This window comes from Spermophilus citellus (genome assembly GCF_964194105.1).
Source record: "Spermophilus citellus genome assembly, chromosome: 5".
Classification (NCBI taxonomy): Eukaryota; Metazoa; Chordata; class Mammalia; order Rodentia; family Sciuridae; genus Spermophilus; species Spermophilus citellus.
The window spans coordinates 135,468,139-135,491,731 of NC_138186.1; the positions used below are offsets into that span (position 1 = coordinate 135,468,139).

The following is a 23,593-nucleotide window of genomic DNA, read 5'->3' on the forward strand; positions in this document are numbered from 1 at the left end:
TTTTACATAAACCTAAAATTAGTAGACCAAATAACTTAGTGAGGCTTATTTTTATTTTCCTTTGTGTTGATCTGATTTGTTGTTCTCTTTCCTTTCCCACACAATTGAATAACACTGAAGGATGCAAAAAGTCCTACAGAGAGTTGCCTTTGATTTACATTTTGCTCTTAGTAATTAAATAATTAAATGGATGCTTTAATATGTATATAGTTAGTCAGAAGCCTTAAAAGTATATGATTAGACAATTATAGAAATATCTTAGCATTTCTTTTAAAACTGAAAAGAAGCTAGGAAAACAATGAAGACAGCAATGACCAAGTGGTAAACAAGCAACAGCCACTGTCAATTTAAGACAAGTGTTGAAAGGACATTGAAAAACTCAGTTCTTAATCACAACCTACCACAAGGATAACTCAGTACTTGGATGTCATCAATGGCAATATAGCCGCTTCTACCTCCTGAGACTTCGGCTTCAAATATTACCTGTCAGAAAGAAACAGAAAACATGTATAACAATCATTTTCATGGAATGTCCACAGTGGGAGGAATACAACTGTAATACATTTGAAAGTAAATTTCATTTTTGTTCTATTAAGAATTAAAACTTTATTTTATAATGAATGGCAATTTCCTAAATAAACCTAAAAAAAATGAAAATTAATTAAATTACTGAAGTCAAGCACATCAAAATTTTTAGGTAAATAGTATTAAGCATCTTAGATTTCATGAATTGGCAATATAAAGGCAGAATGGAGGCTGATACAACAAATCTTTATAAATGTTCTCCTATCGACTTTCTTCATTATTGTTATTTATTTAACATTAACATGTCTACCATGTTCCAAGCACTGTGCTAACCACTGAAGATATCAAATGCATAAAAGTAAAATCTGGATTTTAAAATAGCTGAATTTTCAAGGATGGAAATCAACAGAAAATTACTGGTGTTGTGAGCAAAAGGAATGACATACAACGAAATAGAGCAGGTCTGCATGTTGGGGGAACATTTCCCCGCACTATCAGTAGTTTCCTGGTAGCCTTTGCCAGGACAGTTTTACTCTAGTGGTGGAACAGAAGTTTGATTGACTAGTCTGCTAATAATAATTATTGAGCAGTTATTGTATAAAAGAGATTGTCCTAAATTAGCATGCACATTCACACTGGCTTTTGTGTTGTTTATCTATGTGCATTAGCCATGAACACACTTGCCATGTTATATGCTAAATACTGGAAAACAGGATTATCAAGATATAGACAACAAAATCTAAAACTTGAAATAATGTATAACTGAGGCAATTGCATCATATAGGATTCTTTCTAGGAGATGAAAAATCTATATCAAACTCCAATCTCTCCTATTTACAAATTCTTGAGCCAATCAGAAATTTGAGGTTTGGGGCTTTCAGAGCCAAGTCCCAAGACCATTATATGCACATGATATAGCTTTAATGGTAAAGTTTTAGGATGCTTAAATAGTAGCATATTAAAAAGTGCTACATAAACCAAATGACTAATTATCATCATTGTTCCTATGTGAGGGCTGTCTAAGTGAACCCTAGGAAAATAAGTTTATTTGCTTTAATAGTAGTCAAGGAAAGGAAAAGTACAGAAAGAAAAAGTAAGAAAAAATTTTTGAAGAAAATTACATTCCAAAGAATAAACCACACATCTGTGTAACAGCTAGTCATTGTTAGCTATTCTAGTTTTGTTGTAGTCAGCACTGACAAGTTTAACATCTTAGCTTACCTTAATGTAACTTTCTAGAATGGTTTAACATCCTTGCTTCATGTAAGTGGTAAGTTAAAACAAGATTACTATGCCCCTGAGAAAAAAGCTCTCATTAGTTCACTTAAACTGAGGTTCATTCAGGATAATAAATTTAGGCCTTGATTTTAGGGGAGGCAAAATGATTGGTTCTTTATTAAAGGAAAAAAAAAAGTTCCTTTTTAGTGACCTCATTTTCCCCACTAAGTGTTGTCTTTGCCTCATTAACAAGAGCTAGAGGAAATTTTTAAGATCAGATTCCTTTACTGCTGAAGATGTAATCAGCTTTATTACTTCAATGGAGCCCTCACCTTGTAAGGCTCTTCTGTCCATTCAGGGGAAACAAATCTCAACAGCTTAATTACACAGAGCTCCCTTAGGCTAATGTGCAGGTCAGAACTAATGCTTGGTGTCAAGTGGTCAACCAGGGCTTCCCAAAAGAGGAGAGCCATGGAAACCACACCAGAGGTCAGCTTTAGCCTGTCCAGAAGCCCAGCCTGGGAAAGGAATGAGTGAGGTCCGCTCTTCATGCTGTTTTTACTCCACTCCATTACCTGAAATACTGAGGTGATGATTCTAATCAAAATTTTGCTACCCCAGCAACATCCCTGGATTATTAACTAAATAAATGAAGTAAAGTTTAATTTAAGTGGGGGAGAAAAAAAATGGCAAACTCTAAAGAACAAGGACAGTTTCATCCTGTGGCCAACAGTTAATGCAGAGGAGGAAGAATCTCATAGAATGGAAAGGGGAACTTATTGTCCGGGAGCCTGGGGTCTAGATGCTGGTCTTCGTCATGTGTAACACAACAATTAATTTAACTTGTGTCTTTGTGGCCTTGTCTGGACAATATTGTCCTTGCCTATATCACAGGTTTCTCATGAAAATTGAATGATATGTGTGAAATTATTAAATAACACAGAAAATACCATGCAATGTATAATGGATGCTAGAAAATCTAAATTTTTTGCTCTTAATTTTCTTTCAATGTATCATAGCAGCAAGAATCTAGATCCAAGGAAGGATGCATTTAGCTCTCACTTTTAAATTTAAATAAAAGGTTACGTAGAGCTCCTTGTATACTTTAACCTACATAAAATTTAAACTTTGATTTTCTCTTCTGCAAAAGAAACTGTGACTATTCACCTCAGGGCTTTAGAGGATTAAATGAGATAATTCACTTTCAACATTGAGCACAGTCCTGGCACACAGTAAGTATTATATGTTGGTTTGCAGTACTGCCATCATGGGAAGAAAACAACTATAAAAGACATATGCACTAAAATTAAATTTCTTCCCTTTCCCATCTCACTCTCATCCAAAACCTAGATCCCTACCCACTCTCAATTTGGAAAACATAGAATAAACTGGTATTTCCTTCTCATAATTCTCCTTATATCTACATTTTTTTGTGATTTAAATTTTCAAACATCACGTTTAGCTTTCAAAGACAAAATATGTCCAAATCAAAACTTATTTTTTCTAATATTCATTTTGAAGCAGTGCAAATTTCAATAGTGAATAAAATATTGATCTGTAGCATATACAAAGATGACTAAAGCTGAAGACTCAACCTCCTGAGACAAAGCACAACATTTGCAACTCTCATTATAACGTGAAAGTTCACATTTTACATGTTTATAAATATATGTACATGTATATATACAAACCTATGTATACAAATCAATTTAAAGCATCATTAGACATAGTTGACTTCTCTCTACCCTGCGAACTTTAAACACTGTAACTGCTTGAAGGTCTACGTCTTCTCTTTTTTCCGCTCTGACAGGATTGAGAAAGATAAGCCTACAAAACAAATGGACTGAAAAAAAAGTTTGAAATATATAACAATGTGAAAGAAAAATGGAGATATATGGTGTCATGGAACCTAAATCTAATAAAAGAATATTTGAGGGGCTGGGGTTGTGGCTCAGAGGGATAGTGCTCACTGGGTTAGATCCTCAGCACCACATGAAATAAAATAAAGATATTTTGTCCACCTATAACTAAATATTTTTTTTTAAAAAAAAAGACTATTTGAAGGGGAAGAGATATACAAGACCAAGTGTTGATCAAATACTAGGTCAAAGGGAATTTTAAAACGCCCCTTATTTGTGACATTGAGATCAGAAGTGATCAGAGAAAGAGCTACCTGTATGAAATAACAAACAAAACAACAACAACAACAAAATAAAAAAAACATAATGGGCATTGAAGAGAGTTGAGGAGTGGAGACAAAAATTTTAAAACTCTTACAGGAAGTTTTCCTGAGGGGATAGAAAGAAATGTCACTAAGGATATAAGAAGATATGTGATCAAGGAGAGTGGTTTTTAAAATTTTTTACCATTATTTTTAAGATGATAAACATGTTTAGATATTGACAAGAGTGATTCAAGTTGTCAGGGAATATTTGAGAGTGCACGAGAGAGAAATGATAACAGTCAGCGTGAAATAGGATCAGATTCAAATCTCTTGCCACAAAAGGGGCACTACCCTGGCTAGATTATAAAGAAAGGAAAGACATGGGGCTATAATATGTAGGATTGGAAGATAAGCAAGTTTCTGTAATATGGCCACAATTTTCTCAGCCATGAGACATGGATCTTAGTTGATGAAAAGGAGAAATGATTGAAGTTTGGAGAGAATCAAATGGAACAAACTGAAAAAGAGAATAAGAAAGAAAGCCAAACAGATCCACATAGTAAGTAGGATTTCCAACTGTCTTGTGAGACCAATTGAAGTCAATAGCTATGAACTTTTTTGCCCAAAATCTATCATATGGTATGTATTTTTTAAAATATCACTTTCTTGGATTTAAGCCCAGGAAAAGTGAATAGAATTAAAGGAAATAAAGAAACAATGAATGAATAATGAAAATAATCATGACAAATTTTTTTTTAATGTAATGAGCAAGCTGATAAACTGGCAAGAGATGGATGATTTCATTGACTGGAGCTCTTCATTAAGCTATGTAAAGTGAATACAGTAGAAAGAGAGGAGTTTATGGGTAGAAAATGAGAAGTATACATACATATAAAGTTGGAACAATTGTGAGCTATTATAACATCCAATTTAAACAAAACAGCAGGTTGCTGAGGTAAAATAAGGGAGGTGAACTTTGGAGGTGGTGAAATGAAGGAACTATCAGTGGACTTTCTACAAATATACTGAAATCATCAGGATATGGTGTGCCTTGGAATTGTAAGGGGCAGTGATAAATGGTGCTGGTACCAATGTTGATGACAAGTAGAACAAAATAAGGTTGGGGACAAATGAAATGTAATGATGAGGATGATGATATGGATGAAGGGAAAGAAACCAAAAGAGGCAAAGAGATTTCTCCTATCTATTGGCCTGGTTATAAGTTACATGGTAATTAATGCAGAGAAACCACAAACAGACCATGATTACAATTATATAATTAATTCTATAGATAGATTTTTTTATGTTCATCTCCTCTACTAAAATGTAAGTTCATTGAGAGCAGTGTCATGTCATGTTTTTCTTAACATCACTGAACAAGAAGAATCCTACTGAAAGTCAGGGTTGGAAAGAGTAACAATGTTACAGAACACAATTATGCAGTATCAGTGGATTTTAGTTAATGGTTTTGCCTCTAAGGGAAAAATGGGATTAGGTATTTAGCCCATTTTTACCTTGCTCATAAATTTTTGTTGACATAATAAAATGACACTCCCTTGAGAAAGTTCCAGATAATTTTACCAAGCTAATGTAGAAATCATGAAAACATAATTACTTCCCTAGAATACTCAAATAATTCCATTCGGCATAAATTTCTGCTGATAGGCCTCAGAAGATCTTCTATAGAGTAAGTCAAGTATCAAAGTGAAAACTTAGAATTCTAGAACCTAATTTCTTTTCCAATGTGAACATTCTGTTTCTGTCCGAATGGAAAGATGAAGGCACACAGGGCAGAGAGGTGACACCAAAGTCCAAGGCACAACCTGCAGCTGCTGTCACCCAGGGTAGCTCCTCTCAGAGGCACTGTCAGTTTGGAATTCTGCCTTATCAACTGAGGATTAGCTGAGAGTGTTGGAAGAAATAAGCTGCTCTGTGTCAGACCCCTGCATGTCAGGCTTACTTGCCACTAGACTCATGTAATAGCTCCTTTCTAAGAGTCTAAAGTGAGCAAAGGCCTTGACTAACAGCCTGCAGGCTCTCCCTAACTAATGAATTTTTCACAACCCTTGGTTATTGGTTGTTGTTTGTTTAGTTTCTGAAGGAGATATACACCCCAAATCCAAAGGCACATAAATAAAACACACCAGCATGGGATACTGAAACATTCTCTGGCTTTAAAGCTGTGCCTAAGAGTCACTAGGGGGCTCTAATTACATGCCAACTGAATACAGAAGGCAGGTAAAACACACAATGAAGCCCAAATCGATTCTTCACCTGAACCCTGTCATGTATCCGATTTTAGAATATCTTTAGCAGCTCGGTGGTATAAATGCATAAGGATTCAAAATCAGTTATTTTCCTTCAGATGTCCTTTTATTCAGAAGGACTAGTCCTATCAAGACTTCACAGCAAGACTATAAAGTCTGCAAGGAGTAATTAGGTCTTCAGACACTCTAAAATCAACACCGTGTACTGCCCTATACCTCCATACATACAAGCTTTTCACATAGTTTAAGTACCTGACACCAGCATCAGCTTAATTGTTTTAAATATATTCTCTCTCTCTCTTTCTCTCTCTCTCTCTCTTTCTCTTACACACACACTCCTGTCTATTATCTACCTATCTACCTACCTATTTACCTCTCTTTATAGGAATATAATAGTGACTTATTAATTTTAGGATGTGAATGTTATGCACAGTATCACGAAATATTCTTAGATAAAATATTAATATGTGACATTATGAAGGTTTTTGATACAAAAGTAAATTGAGGTTTAGCATTGCCGATTGCCTACAGGATGACAGGGATGCCACATTAAGCAACATGAATGACAACATAAGGTGTAACAAGACACTTGCATGAAATGCAGCAAAAACCTCCATCCAAACACAGTCCTTTTCAGAGTAACATTGTTTTGTCTGTTAAACCAACAGAACATCAATCAAAGTATATGTCAGTGTCCAGTAAACAGTAAAAATGCATGACCATAGATCTAAAGGAGAAAATAAAACCTAAAAGATTTCACACCAAAGTGGAGTGTCTAAAATAAAAGCTCAAAGAAGAAGATTTTCAAAAGTCTCCATACTGAAATGAATATGCAAGCCTGTATATTTCTATACTTCAAATTAGACCAGAGGGTTAGCTAACCCAATGTGATCACCAGAAATGTCTAGAACATCTAAACAAACTAACAATTTCTAAAGCTTATGCTAGAATATTTTAAGTTCACAATAACTATCCAATAGATATTTATATTAATTCTTCATTCCTAAAATCATGTACTTGTAAAAAAAAGCTATCAGTGATCTTTATAATTTAATAGATAGTGATGCAGGTTCATATGAATCTAGAACACATGGCATTTTAATCATATTGTGATGAAGAGTGATCTGGAGAAACTATTCCTCCATGAAAACAAATAACCCCAAATGCTGAACTAAAAATGAATAATATTCACAAAATAAATTCAAGAAGTTCCATGCATTCTCTGTCTCAACATGCCTCTGAGAAAAAGGTATATACTATCTTCTCCAAACCATTTGCTGTGAGACCCTTAACAGTATAAATACACACAGGTGTGTACAAACAGAACCAATATGTGCACAGCAGCATTAGGCAGCAGAGCCTCAACTGTGAGCCACAGACCTCCACTCAACTCCTGGCTGTGACCTCAGGGAATCAATGTGAATTGAAAGAAACTGCATACAATTTAGGAGATTTTAGCTAACATCTGTCATTCTACAGGAACTGATTCATCACAGGTAATGTCCAAAGGTCCAGCAGGTAAGAAACAAGAAAGCCAGGGGCAGCTCCAGGAGACACGGGTGCTAAAGACAGTGAGGAGGCATAGGTCTTCTCTTCTGAGTTACAAAATTCTCAGTCCCATAAACTCACGGGCTTCCTCATTCCCAATTTCTTATATCCCTGTCATAACTACCCTTACGTGACTCCCTTTGTATTTCAATTCAAGGCATATGTGTGGTGAAGCTGACTGAGACGAGAGACCACAGTACAAGTTCTACCAACTCCCTTTAGAGCTCTTCCAATTCCAGGATAGGCAGACAGGCAGAGGATAACAATATATGCCAAATGCCTTTAAAATATGCATCCAGAAATAAAATTGAACTAGGACCCACGATCCATGGCAGAGCCTGATTTATGTTAGATTTAAGTTTAGCAAAAGAGAGGAAAAACCAAAAAGGCAATTAGAAGAGGAAAATGAAACAAAAGTTTACTGAAATAATCTAAAATCTAAAAATGCCACTAAACACATTTTTCATCCTATGGATCTGTCCTTAGATACACAAGCAAGCAACTTACACGATAAAAGAGTTTGTATAAAAATGAAAGTGGGGACGCCAAGGGTAGCAGAAAATTCATCAGCAAAATGTCATTTCTGTATCTTTACTATCATAGCTCCACCATCTGGGTTATATTTTATAGTTACTTGTCTGAGCCAAAAATAAAAGATGACTGGTTAAGGTTTCTATTTCTATCAACATGACACTGAATTCCAGTACTATTTTTCCTCACTTCCAGAGATGTGCCATTTGTCTTCCTACAATCCACGAGCAGAACCTTTTAAATTTTAGCACCAACAGTCCAATCTTACACACAGTAGAAGTAGATCACTTCACTTCCACAACTGTATCTGAAAAAAAAAAAAGCTTTCAAACTAACACAGTAATTCTGCACATTGCCAAATTTAAGTGACTCTGAGGAGCATTAATTTATTATCATACAGTGCAATTAAGAAACTTAAAATTACTAGCCCACCCTGTATGTATCATCCTAGTAAATATCAATCAATATATGAAATCTAATGACAATACACACTTATAGTGCAGAGCAGACTTACATAAACCCAGTGATTAACTGTAACTAAACAATTGCCATAAATTTATTAGTCTACATCTAAAGTTCAATCAGATGCTGAACTGAAGCTGTCACATCACAAATTCAAACATGTTAATAAATGTTTTGTCAAAAACACACAACTAACTATAGCATCTGATTTAAGAATGAAGTAATTTCAAAAGTACTGTGAACTTTCTCTTTGAAATTTTGTTAGAGTTGGGGTTAGGAGAGATCTTTACTTAAAATCCATTAGAGTAACTAGTGGTATGTACTCATAGATGATTTTAGGGATACAAAGCTCATGAATTCTTTATCTGTTTCATTTTAAAACCAAGGATAGTAATATCTTTGGCTAGAAGGATTAAGTGGTATAAATAAAATTAGGAATTGTATAATTTATGATGTTTGTGCTTTTAGGTAGTAAATAATATAGTAAAAAAATCAAACCTATTTATAAGGAAAGGTAATGAACAATATATTTCATAGTTAATTTCTACAGAAGAAAATGATGGGAAACTTTAAAATATATCCTAGCACTACAAGAGTGTAGTTATCCTAGCCCTGCTAAAAAATGGATGGACATACATATTTATCTTTATTTTTTTAAAATCTACTTAAGATGAGTAACTTTAAAGTATACAGTTCAAAAAAAAAAAAGTATACAGTTCAAATACTTCTTTGCAGAATATCACTTCAAATATTTGGTGATATATTCAACTATTCATGTGTATAAATCACCAAAGTAAATCTTTAAGAATTTAAAAATATTTCTTGCTAAAATTTTTGAGTAAAAAAAATGGTTATCTAGAATGTTTGGAGATGTGGAGTTAGTAAGAAGAAGGAGGAGGAGGATGAACAGTAGAAGGTGGGAGAGGTAGCAGGGAGGGGGAGAAGGTGGACAAGGAGGAGGAGGGGAGAACATTCTTTCCACATACAAAGTGAGCATTATTTTTCAAACAATCTATCTGAATATTTGGAAATCAATAGAAAGAGGTTGTTTGAGGCAAAGGGTTTAAAACTTACAAAACTAAAAACAAACAAATCTTTGGAATTCTTGCTATAATTACAAAGGCCTGAAACCATTTGTGTGTGTGTGTGTGTGTGTGTGTGTGTGTGTGTGTGTTTTAATGTGACTGATTTATAGGTCAGTTTTGTTACCCATGTAAAACAAAAGGGAATGATATAAAACTGAGCTTTTAAGATTATGAAGAGCATAAAGAAAAGAAACTAACTTAAGGTGGATTGGGTGTCATTCAAACGATTCTACTATGGGAAAATCAAAGGCCATTTCCAGAGAATTTAATAGATATTTACCTACTTAACCTTTGCAAAAAAACTACATATTGGCATTAACTTAAAAACAAATAATATAGATGTTAAATGCTATAAAATACCATAAGACACACTAAGTTAGATTTTTTGAAAATGTATTCCTGTCATCAGAAGCAGTAGCAGTGCCTGGGAACTTCTTTGAAATTCTGTGGGTACTGGGCACAGTGGTGCCTATCAAGAATCCCAGCAGCTCAGGAGGTGGAGAGGAGGATCACAAGTTCAAAGCCAGCCTCACTGCAATTTAGCAAGGCCCTAATCAACTTAGTGAGACCCTGTCTCAGAATAAAATCAAAATATGAGGCTAGGGATGTAGCTTAGAAGTAAATAGCTCCTAGATTAAAAATCCCCATTCCCCCCTCAATAAAAAAAAAAGAAGGGGAAGGAGGAGAAAGGGAGGCGGGGAGGAGGAGAAAATAATGATGATGATAATAATAATAATAATAATAATAATAATAATAATAATAATAATAATAATAATATTGTAGGTGGGGCCCAGTGATCTCTGTTGTCACAGACCCTCCAGGTAGAAATCATTCATGGCACTCATCTCAGCTAGATATTATATAATACTCTTTGTACTATAGTTGGAAGAACTGGTCATAATAACCAGTCTTCTTTTTTTGGTAACTTTTTCTTTGCATGAAAAAAAAATCAATCTATAGGTGGATTCATGGGTTTTCTTCATCAGATACCCAGGTAAAACAAAAAGATAAACCTATATAAAATACTAATTTTGAAATATTTAAACAATTAGTCATTTATTCATTAAAATGTACAAAATGCCTAATATTTGATAACAAGAAATATTCAATTTTGGGTTTCCAGTCCCCAAGACAGTCACACCATGGCACAAGAGGTGGACATATTAAGAAACAACTAAATTGTACTTATTTGTGATAAGGCATAGTTAGAGAAGTGAGAGAGGGCAGAGGAGGAAGAAGATGACTTGGGTGGGGGCAGTGGGCAAAGACTTCAGACATGCTGATCTTTAAGTGATTCTCTAGTCAAAAGAAACATCCTTCATTCACCAAGCATTTGGATACCACACACTAAATATTCTAGCCACTGGAAATAGAAAGAGGGACAGAAAGCAGAGTCACAACTTCTAGGGAGGACAAGACCTATGATATACGTAGAGCACTAGCACAGGACACAGCCGAGAGTTGGTGAACTATTTTCTAATGGGAAAGCACACAGTGATTGTAAAAAAAAAAAAAAAAAAAAAAAAAATCAGAGCAGAGTTTTGAAACATAAGGCAAATAGTGAAAAGGAATACATCACACATCAAAAGAAGTCCATTTGCAAATGAATGACAGTGGGAAAAGTCATGAGCTACTGGCATAAGCAGCATAGTTAGAAAGAACAGAATAGAGGAGAAAAGCCTGGGAAATAGGAGGATGGGTCTGAATCTTCCAGAGTTTTATGCTTAAAGCTGCAATCTGTCCCTTATTCCATTAGTACTCTAATGCCTTTGAAGGATTGCACAACTGGGATAATGTGATTGACCTTAAAAACATTAATGTGGGTAACTACAATGCAACTGAAGGACTGGGATCCCATGAGAAAAACCTATACCTATAATAGTATACCTGAATGTGCTTGGATATCAATCAAAATATGTTTATCAGACACCTACTATGTACAATAATGGCAGATTTAACTTACATTTAAATTGTAATCATCTACATATTCATGGTGATCATACATGTATTAGCATATAACCAGGTAATCAAACATAAGTGTGTGTACGTATTTTTTCTTTTAAATCCAAAATTTGATAACAAAGCAATGAATACTTAAGACAAACAACTAAACATTTCAGACAGGTTTTATTTGAATTTAACTTGAGAATTAAAGTTATAAACATTGTCTTTACCCTAAGATAAATAAAACAGTGAGTGAAGTTGGTATAAAAAATGCTAACATTTTACTCCCTTCATTTTATGTTAAGTCCAGCTGTCATGGATAGAAGAGTGGCCAAAAATAATCTTTAATTTTCTCTATACTTCATATCACCAAAAAACCAACATGACTTACCAAACTAATCCAATTCAAAGTTTCAATTCTCAAAAATATGAGAGTTCTCTTATTAGTAGACAAACCTAAATTTTATTGTCCATAAGCTCATAAACAATCTCAGCAGGAAGAAAAATTGTTCAGATATCAATTAGGACCACCAAGAATTAATTAAACGGGGCTATTTGAGGAGATACTCTCAGGTAGGAGACTGAAAATAAAACCACCTCCTTTACATTTAAACTTCAATTTTATTATATAAATAATGCTTTTTAAAAAGCACTATACATTTGTAACCATTTTCTTGTGTAAGAAAATTAGGATTATATGAAATCTTATAATTTTTATAATAAAAAACAATCTAAAAGGCAAAGTCAAGCAAGGTAATAACTAAAACCTCCATTTGACTATATTAGAAAGATCCAATATCTTATACACTCAATGATACCACAGAGTTGGGCATGCATTTCTTCTAAGACCAGTTTGCTGTAAGAATAGCCTGTTAATGAAAATAAGGGAAGCTGGGAGAATCACAGGGAGACTCATGTTTGAGGTGGGAAATGGTAGGATCCTGTACCAGACAATGCTTTCAAAAAGATTTCACATCACAAAATATACAAAATTGTAATAGCTGTATGGCACCTTGGAGTAAATGAAGAGGGGTGTGCATAGTTCAAAGCTGCAATTCATGACCCATGTTGTCCCAATATCAAACCTCTTTACACCTGTAATAAGCCTGCCAGGAACACTGGCTTGAAGAAATAACCATGGGTATGAGAATGGGCCAGATCAGGATAGGTGTTTTATACATGGGATGTGGAGAGAAAAGCTCTTCACAACAGAGCACTTAAAGAAATAAAAATATTATACATTGCTATTTGACTACAGAGCACATGTATATATGCCTGTGTGAATGCATGCGCACACGTGCATACACATACATCCAGTGGGACCCTCATCAAAACATCACTAACCATCTCAGCAGAGAAAGCGGTTCTGGGTACATGTCACATTCTGTGTATTTCTGCAGTGATTTTACTATTTAAAACAAGTTTGCACTGGTTTAGTAAATAAGAGTGGGATATATGTGTGTGTGTGTGTGTGTGTGTGTGTGTGTGTGTGTGTAAAAGTTTTAATAGCATTTCCTCCTATTGAAATAAAATATGCCCTTTCAATCAAATTCTCAGGATTAGAGCAAAAGAAAAACTGAAAGTATATTTTAGAAGAACACGTCAATATGTTTTCAATTTTCATTCATTTATGTGAAAATCATAAATTCTTAGGAAAATACCATAAAAATTCTTACTACTTTTCTAGCAGTAGAAGATTTAACTTAAAACATGATTCTTCCCTTGTGATTTTAACAAAGTTAAAAGAATCAAAGAATATGACTTGCTTCTTTTACACATATATAAGAATTTGTCCATATAGTTGCTTTCCTTCTCTAATCTATAACATATATGTAAATAAAGCAAATGGACAACATGAATATAATTTCACTTATGAAGGACTTAAAGCATATGTGTCCAACAAAAGGTAATTATCTGTAGGGAGAGTTTATGTGGAAGGGATAGAGTGATATGAAAGAGGAATTATTCTTTTTATTTTATTGATGTCCATATATGAATTTTAATAAATAGATAAAAATATAAAATGTGTAATTTAGAAAATACTTTTAGGCATACAGAGTATATTGATATTCTCTGGATTACACTTTTAATGGCATGTCTTCCTTGAGAAACATTTTTGAATTCCACTTTTCATTTAAAAAAAAAGAGATTGTATGTTGTATTAAATGTCACAGAACAGGCTTAGGGCAGAGCCGTGACATAATCTGAATTATGATCTTAAGAAGCTTATTCTGAAGACTGTGAAGAGAAGTGGTTTCTGGGAGAGCAAATGCCAGAAGCCGAGTCAATAATAGGGAGACCATTGCTGATGTTCAATGAAAAGATGTCATTACCTTATGGGATGACCAAGGAAGTGGAGAAATGGCCTTATCTTTGCTACATCCATTAACTACCATAGCAAATGGCATGCAGTGTGCCTTCCATAAACATGTCTTCAAGTAAGAGGGAGAAGAAGGCAAACCAGCCAACTGGAAGGTTGGGCTCACTTGACTGCTTTTCTAATTTGAGTTGGAGAGGTAGACCATTTCTCTTGGAAATGCTTGTATAATGTCCATTTCTAAAAGCAGTTGCTGGTTCCCCTAAGATATTAAAGATTTATAAAACCACTATTATAACAAATTTGGAAGCAAGTGAGGTGAAAATTATTTCAAAACAGACTACTTTATCAGTTCAATTTCATTATTAAGGTGTACTGTAACTGAAATTTGAAATGCTGGAAGATATTGGCCAAACAATTCGAGCAGAGCCACTCTAAAGGTACTTAAGAAATACTTCTTTAATGGTGCAGCATATAATGGTATATTTCTCTTCTAAAGTCTGGGGGGGGGAACTAAATTATCAAACTGATTTGAATTCCCTTAGCTTTTTCATCTCTCTTTTTAGTTATAAGGTGATGTTTCTACTTAGTATTTCATCCTGAGCCTGCATAGCAATAATTTTTTTATCCCTCTTGATCCATCACTCTGTCAAGCCTCAGAATTTAATTTTCTATTTTACCTGCCCCAATATAAATTCTATCTTGTCTTTCCTTTTTTCTATATCAAACTCAGGGCTTAAAATAAAAATTTCAAAAACTATTGCTATTTCTACTGAAAACTATACCATTCATTGCTTTATTTTCTTTCTGACACTGAGGACTAAAGATATAAAAGTAGGAAATCAATATTCATACAGATTTTTCAACAGTTTATGTGGATTTGAAATTTGAGGGTAATGTTTTTTGGGGAAGAATGTTAAAATCAACAAATAATAGTTAAGCTAACCCTTAAAATATTTTAGTACATAATATAGATGAAACAATAAACTAGAAATATCTAACAGATTCATTTTTAGGATACTTTATGAATTATATTGTCACCAAATATGAATTAGGATGATGTTTAAAACACAATGAAATCTAGCCACATATATATAGGTATCGAAGGGCAAGTACTATAGGTGTAAAAATTGCCATTGTATAGTACAACTGGCCAATAGAACAAATAACAACTGCCACAACGGAAATGTTCTGTATCCATCCTACATAACACTTCCTAGCCAGAAAACATGTGGGTACTGAGCATTTAATGTATGCCTAGTGAGACTGAAGAAATGAATTTTTAATTCAATTTAATTTAAATTAAATTTAAATAATCACATCTAGCTAGTGGCTATCTCATCAAATAGAAGACCTTTGAAATATGAATATCATCAAATTTGTGAAATAGCACTTAGGAGATATATTAGAGATTATGAAATCAAACATAAAATAAAAGGCACTAGTATGTCACCACAAATTTCCATACAAGAACAATATAAATTCCCTAAGAGTCAGGAATGCAGGTTTTACTCTTGAAGACAGCTTCATGTTGGACTCTTACATAGTGGACTATTTATTTCATGGCATCAACAAGCAAGAGTGACATGACCAAGTCTAGAATCTAATAGCAAGAGTTATTCAGCCTGAGAATAGTCTCTCCACATGTGCAAATTATGGAACAAATCAAGCATGGTTTATGTAGACCAAGAAATGCAGTATGACTTGACATTACAGTCAAATACTACTTTCTGGGTTTCATCCCAATTTTCTGGATGACAAATTAAACAGCATGGTGAAATAATATTGCAACTCAAAATTGTTAATAAACCAATTTTATGTCCAGTTTCCAACATGTTTTCCCAAGATTCAAACAGTGTGAGGCAAACTCAAGATTAAATTACTGAATTCCAAATAACTTCAGAACAGTGAAAATGTATTACAAATTATATTACTTAAAAGGGGATATTTATCTTAAGGGAATCAGATTAAAAATCTTAATTTAAAATACAAACCCTGATACTAAGTTCTGTTTTTTCCCCCAGAGTGCACTCTTCTGAAGAGTATTTGACTCCCCACATACAAAAAGAGAATACTGAATTCCCAAAGAAAATAATTAGAGTGTTTATTTGCTTAAGTTATCTTTAATAAAGGTAAATCCTAAACTAGACCTAATTATAGGGTTATGAAGGGAATTGGGTCTAAGAAGGACTGAGAGAGAGATAGGAAATGATATGTCACTTTCCCCAGAATCAACTAAACTCCGTTGCTTTGGAAAAATCAGTTTTAGACTAGAGACTTAGACAACAGAATTACCTATATAATACACATATTAATGTATAGAATTCACATTAAAAACTTAAGTTCTCTGACTCAAAAGCCTTTCCAAAACTATAATAATCTATCTGTAATAATCTGTAGGACAGAATAGAAGGTATTAACTAAATGTTTCGGAATTATCAAGAATGTAATCAATGAAATATCTATTCTCCTTTAAAAAAGTCTACTTTATGAAATTGTTTTACAAATCAAGTTTTTCTGTTTTGTTTTGTTTAATAAGAGGCTGTAATTTCTTCCTTCCAAAACTTTGGAGCTGAGTTCAAAACTAAGGGAAAATAGTGTTCTAAGTACTTACATTCTAGATAATTCACAAACAACTCAATCAGTCTTCATTCAGTGTTTGGTCAGAGGTGGCAGACCCTGCTCCACAAGAGCCCACCACCTCCAGACATTCATATCTGAAGAGAGCCCTAAGACAAGTGAGAGAAGAGCAGCACTAAGAGTGGCAGGCTTCCTTCCATCCACAAAGTAAGGGGAGTAGACAATTGGCCCATAGGAACCTTCTCAGGGTCAAACAGAAGAAAGAATCTAAAAGAATCACTCAACAGGATAGGGGAAAGCAAATATTTCACTACCAGATAAATATGCTTTATGAGACACTCTTGGAAGGAAAAAAAATTATATTTCTTGTTGTGGAGATTGTTAATAGAGGAACCAGTTCAGCTGTAACCTGTAGAAGAAGTACCTGAAGAGACTGGAATGCAGTGAGCCCAGTATTTTTGTTAGCAAATATTCAACAAATGACTGGAGGTAAGAAAGAAAACAGACCATGGTTTGTGGCAACATGGTTAGACCCTCACCATGGCCAAATTCAAGCCATCAGTATGAAGGCAGTAAATGTGCTCAGGGGAGAGATGAACAGCAACACCCTCCTATACAGTATTTTCCAGCATAAAAATACAACAGATGTAAACCACAATCAAATACATAGACAACAAAATGCAGCAAACTAAGAAGCAAGATGTTTAGAGTATTTAATCCTTTGTTTCTAACATAATATTTTTGATTACTCACTCAGCAATGACTTACTAACAGCAAGATCAAAATTGCCTCAAAATATGCCAGCCAGCTTGAGCCAATACAAGCCAGATGAGTGGATGGGAGTCTCCCTGATGTCCTTGGCATACAAAGAAGGTTTACCGGTCTCCACGCACTTGTAGAGGTGATGCTATGCTTTTTCAGCCTAGCCAAGCCCATTGAAGTGAGAGATACTTCTGTTGGAAAAGCCAGAGTAGTAGAGAACTCTGGTCCAGCAAATGTTTAGCTACATCTTTCCAATGGGATTCTTGAGGGTGATAGTAGGTCCTGTTGTGTAAAATAATATCATGCCAACTAAACTATATTATCAGCTGTAGAAAAACACCCCCCCATCAATTGAGTTCTGCAATAAAGCTAAACGATTTATAGTAGAGGGGATGGAGAGAGAGAAGGGGAGGGGAGGGGAGGGGAGGGGTGAGGGGACAGTGGAGAATGGGATAGACAGCAGAATACATCAGTCACTAGAAAGGCAATTTGTAAATCAATGGAAATGTAACTGATGTGACACAGCAATCTGTATATGGGGTAAAAATGGGAGTTCATAACCCACTTGAATCAATCTGTGAAATATGGTATAATAAGAACTATGTAATGTTTTGAACAACCAACAATAAAATAATTAAAAAAAAAAAAAAAGAATTGTATCTGGGGTTGGGTTGTGGTTCAGCAGTAGAATGGTTACCTAACATGTGTGAAACACTAGGTTTGATTCTCAGCACTACATTAAAAAAAATAAAATAAAAAAAGAACTATGTAATGTTTTGAACAACCAACAATAAAATTAAAATAAAATAAATAAAAAAAATAAAAATAAATAAATAAAACATATAAATGTAAAAAAAAAAAAAAAAAAAAAAAAAAAAAGCTACAAAAGAAGAAAAGTCAGAGCAAGATCTGATCCAGCTAAGGAAGAAGACGTCTGCCTTCTGTATGTTGGTGTCCAGCCTCAGTCCTTGGTAGGAGAAAACAGGAGAAAGAGCTGTCTACATATTGAGTCTCCTTCTTCAACAGTCAAGCTGCAAGGTCAGGTGACAGGAGGTGCAGGGAAAGCAAAATAAGAGTATGTAGACTTAAATACAACTAATTTTTTAAATTTATTTTTTGGGCTAGAGATATATTTATTTTTTAGTTGAAGTTGGACACAATCTCTTTTTTTTTTATTTTTTTTAACATGGTACTGAGGATTGAACCCAGCACCTCACACCCAGCACCTCACACCCAGCACCTCACACCCAGCGCCTCAAACATGCTAGGAGAATGTTCTACCACTGAGCCACAACCCCAGCCCAACAACTAAATTTTAATCATCCAAGTTGAGCCAAAACTATCCAATCTATTTAATACATTGTTAAGAGTCAGGGAAAAGTGAATCAGGAAAGCAAAATTGAAAATAAGAGCTATAGTTAGGGATATAGGTTACATCCTTCCTGATCTGAAATACTCAAACTGGTAAAATATATGTTGAAGCTGTTATATTTAGAATATTGTGCTCAGTGTACCACTGCTAACAATGGAGTTTTAAATAAACAAAGGTAAGAATTTTTTTTTAATTAAACAGTTTGCTATTTTGAATATTGATATCATGAAAATGATATGTGTGTGTATAGACATATCTGTGTGTGTGTGTATCATTATTTACCTGGGGACATTTTCAATCATTGATTTATATCAAAAGCAAAGAGCTATGAAGTACTCTAAATAAGCAAGTCATTATCATTAAGAATATTAACACTAGAGTTAATTTAGATAGGTCTTTATAGTTTAGAAAGTACTTTAATGAAAAGTATTTCCTTTGATCTCAACAAAACACCTGATAGGTAGGTAAATTAGACAATAAGACTCAATCACATCTTGTAAGTACTAAAAAGGAAACTGAGAGAATTTTGACATGCTCACTTCAAAGCCAAAGTTCAAATATGCTTGAAGTCCTGTACAATCAGTTATTCAATATATCTTGTTCTAGTATATTTATCAATTATATCAAAACCAACTACATGATTGAGTACTGATTTGACTAGTATAAGTACTATAACTACTATGCATAGATTCTTCTGGGTGAAACAATTTTTTATAACTTAAAATTCCAATTTTTAGTAAGTTATAAATATAAGCAGATAATATTTGTTTGTTTTTCATATATTCACATAGAGAAAAATTATAACCATGTACTAGAATCTATTCCAATTGCTTTAAAATATTAGATAGTTCAAAACCCAATTGAGTCTAATGTATGAAAGACGATATATCATGAGCTCTCTAATGTTTTGAACAATCAATAAAAAAAACTTAATAAAAGCTTAAAAGTATAAAATAAAATAAAATAAAATATTAGATAGTTTGGTCCTAACAGTACCTCTGTGAGTTAGGGGCTATTATTACTGATGAAGAGATAATAGCAAAGGGAAGTTTCTTTCTCAAGGTCACACAGCTTATTGAGTGGCTGCACCACAATTCAAACCCAGATGAAAGTCTGGCACTACAGTCCCTGCCTGCCCTTCAGCATTATTCTTGCTGTGAAACATCAAATGTACACACATTCATAATGGATATGATTTTTGGAGACTTTCCTGAACTATAAATTAAAATGTAAAGGTATATTTTAATCCATAAGGTGGTACAGAATTTATTTCAGCCCTTTATATGGCATTTTAGAGACTTTTTAAATAGTTAAATTAGCAATATACTTTCATCTAAATGTTTATGTCCCCTCAGAATTCACATGCTGAAATCCAAACCTCCAAGGTTATTAGGAGGTGGGGTCTTTGGCAGGCAATTAGGTTATAAGGACTTCACCATCAAGGGATCATATAAAAGAGGCCCCAGAGAGACCTTCCTGCCTCTGCCACATATAGAGAGATACAGTGAGAAGGTGTTATGGACCAGGAATCAGGTCCTTAGCAGACACCAAACCTGTCAACTTTGATTCTGGCATTCACAGCTTCCAAGACTGAGAAATTCTGTTGTTTATAAGTTATCTAGTTAGTGGTATTTTGTTATATAGCCACCTGAAGGGACTGAGGTAGCAAACAAATTTTCTTGCCTGAAAGTGTGGTAGGAGGTTGTAGAAACAGAACAAGAATCAAATGCAGAGGACAGTCAGGCTCTGAAGCTATGGAAGGACATAGATGTGTTATTCTCTGAATTATAAAGAATATTAGTATATATGCTGCAGAATGTTTATTACATAGCAAATAGTTAAAAAAAAAAGTCTGTTTCTCTTCACTTTCCAGTGGTCAGACAGTAATTGAGGGCTTAAGTAAATGGGTTTCCTCTGTGAAGTTTACTCATTGAACCATAATACCCAAGATCTTTCCCAGGATCATGATTCTATGTCACCCCCTGCTAAAGGCAACATATCCATAAGACCAGGGTATTGATAACACAACCAGGGACATGAGACATCAAATGAAGGAAATGCCCTACCAGATGCAGATACAAACCAAACTTGTGCTAAAGACTCAGTTCAGAAAGTTTTATGTATTTCTTGAAACTATATTTCCACACTTGCCTAGCCAAGAGAACTTAGAAGTGGAATAAGTAAAAACACAAAATTAAAGTGAGATGTGAAGGAATGCAGAAGAGAGTACTCTTTCTAGGGAAAAAAGAAATTGCTAAGCAATATGGGTGAAAATTAATCTCACCTTGTTATAGAAATAATCAAATATCATTAAGAAACACTGCATTATTTATTTTGACATGGAATATTATGTTACTCATCTGATAAAACTCTTATAAAATCATATAGCTAATTAAATGCTAATTTTGACATTTTACTTGTCACAAACAGGAGAAAACAAAAATACCCACATATTTATGTACACTCAGAAATTAACAAATCAGCATCAGTGATGAGTCAGTAGGAAGCAAATGGAAAAGGGGAAAGTCTGTGATTCACCTACCAATCATAAATATACTTTTTTACAAGGAAAAGTTTAACTCATCTCTTCAGCAAATTTACCCAGAAGAGAAATCACTCGGAGAGTCAATAAATTATGGAATATATTACATCTTCTCCTTTATCTCTATCTTATTTATTATTTCACTAAAACTTATAGGTGCTTTATCATTAAAACTGATTTACTCTGGGAGATGGAAGGGACTCTTCCTTATTTTTTGTTGTTTGTGTTCGTAATAAAAATAAGAATATAATGCACATGCACATGTACATGTGAAACAAATAAAAATTAGCCCTAATTATATAATTTAATAAACATGATATTGTATTCTAAAGTAATTAAAACATCAGGAATCTCAAATGACTCATCCATGGACTTAGAACCAAATGCTTGTGTGCTCTTATTTCCATTTGTTGTGAAACGCTATTAATAACCACATTGACCCCACGCACCCAGCCAGCACATATACTCCAATCAAACTTAAATGTGATGGCCAATGTGAGAAGGAAAAAGCAATTGCTACTCTTTATTGCACATATATCTGCCAGACAGTGCCTTAGGCAATTCTGTACAAACTGAAGCCTAGACACAATCAGTGTACAAGGAAAGCAATAGCAAGTGACTCTGGTGGGATTTCATTATAAGTGGACTTGATCCTAAAGCCCATGCTCTAAAATCCTGTAACTCTTCCACTAATATTTAGCTATTATTAATAATTCACGAAACAGCTTCCTCAGAAAAGTTTATACAAAGTAATTGAGCAAGAATACCCTTGTCTCTAGGCCTGGGACTGTGGTTACAGACATTCCTTTAAACACTGAGGACCTATGTTAATTATCATCTTCAATATGCCTAGGATACATTCAAAAGCACAAAACTTCACATCAAAATTGTCAATAGGAGTAGACTGACTTCAAATACATGATTTCTACAATAGGAAATCTGGCGATTCTTCTTGGGAAAGGCATGAACAAAAAAAAAACTGAAGGAAAAAACATCTGTATTCTCTAGTAGTTTATCTGCATGTGCTAATGCACCATTCTTATTTCCTAGTGATTATAAAGAATGTGAAGTTTGGTCATAATGTATACTGAACTATCATAAAACCACCAGCATATATTTTTATACACACACAAAAAAAAAATTCTATTACTCTCAGCCTCCCAGAATAGTGGGGGAAATTGGATGGCATGACAGGGAAGACTGGAATGAAATCACTCAGTTATTGTGAAATAATCATTTTGTCAGAGGAAAAGATAGGTTTGCTTGTGCCTTTCCCATTCATATGCCCCAGAGGTGTGGAATTATCTCATAAGCATTGCTATTCCCCAGAGAAACACATTTTGCTTCATGATATAATTTTCTTAAAAATGTATCACCTGAGGTGCTTATTAAATTGATGATGATGATTTAAATTAAACCACATTTGTCACAAAATTCCAAGGATCATCCATTACTGAATAAGAAAAGACATATTTTCTACATGAGCAGAAACACAAAAGTGCAAAGTGAGAGAACCATTAATAAAAGCTTATATAAAAGAAGACAGAAAACTACTAGAAAGGCTTGTGATTTCTGCCTTTTTGGAAATGGTTTTATATTCAGAAAGACCATCATAAGGAACAAAACAGTTTACTTATATTTGCCGACTGCACTACCAATTCAAAGTCATTATTCTGTAATAATCACTGTAAGCCAGTGAACAGTAAAATTATTTTTAACAATTCATTTGTTTTACAATCTCTAAAACACAATGATTCTCATTAAATTATCATACAAGAACCTGATCAAATAAGTTTAAGTTAATCCTTTTTCTGCAGTACTAAGTATCCCTTCAACATGGTCATCTAAAATAAAAGTTTCAATACATTTAACCCATTCTTATTATTTTATTCTTTTCTACCTAAATTCTACTAAAAGAACATAAAATATTCATCAATGTCTACCAACAAAAGCAGAGGGTTTAATATATTTTATTGAAAGATACTTTACAAATTTCTTTTCTCACCTTGGCAAGAAATAGGAATTGTATGTTAACACTCCTGAAGGAATAATCATTAGTCTTATCATTTGCTTCCCACCAATAAAATGTAAATGTGAACTCTTAATGAACATGACTTGAGACTGTACATCTCTTATGTGATTTTCTTCAATCATTTCCTTCAATGACTACTATTGCCCTCATCAAAAGAAACTATTCAGATGAAATAATATGCAATAAACTATCACTGTGATGTCACCTACAGAAAGAGAAACCACATCAATCAGTAATATCCTTG

The 23,593-nt window shown here is 33.9% G+C and overlaps 1 protein-coding gene across 8 annotated transcripts in view; it reads right to left on the reverse strand.

The window, feature by feature from the left end:
• PTPRK (protein tyrosine phosphatase receptor type K) overlaps nt 1-23,593 on the reverse strand; it is a 572,160-nt gene that overhangs the window by 301,520 nt on the left and 247,047 nt on the right. For all 8 annotated transcript variants that reach the window (XM_081294494.1, XM_081294493.1, XM_081294498.1 and 5 more), the window contains exon 4: nt 402-483. In XM_081294494.1, coding sequence (XP_081150620.1) covers nt 402-483 — 82 coding nt within the window. The remainder of the gene's footprint in view (nt 1-401; nt 484-23,593) is intronic.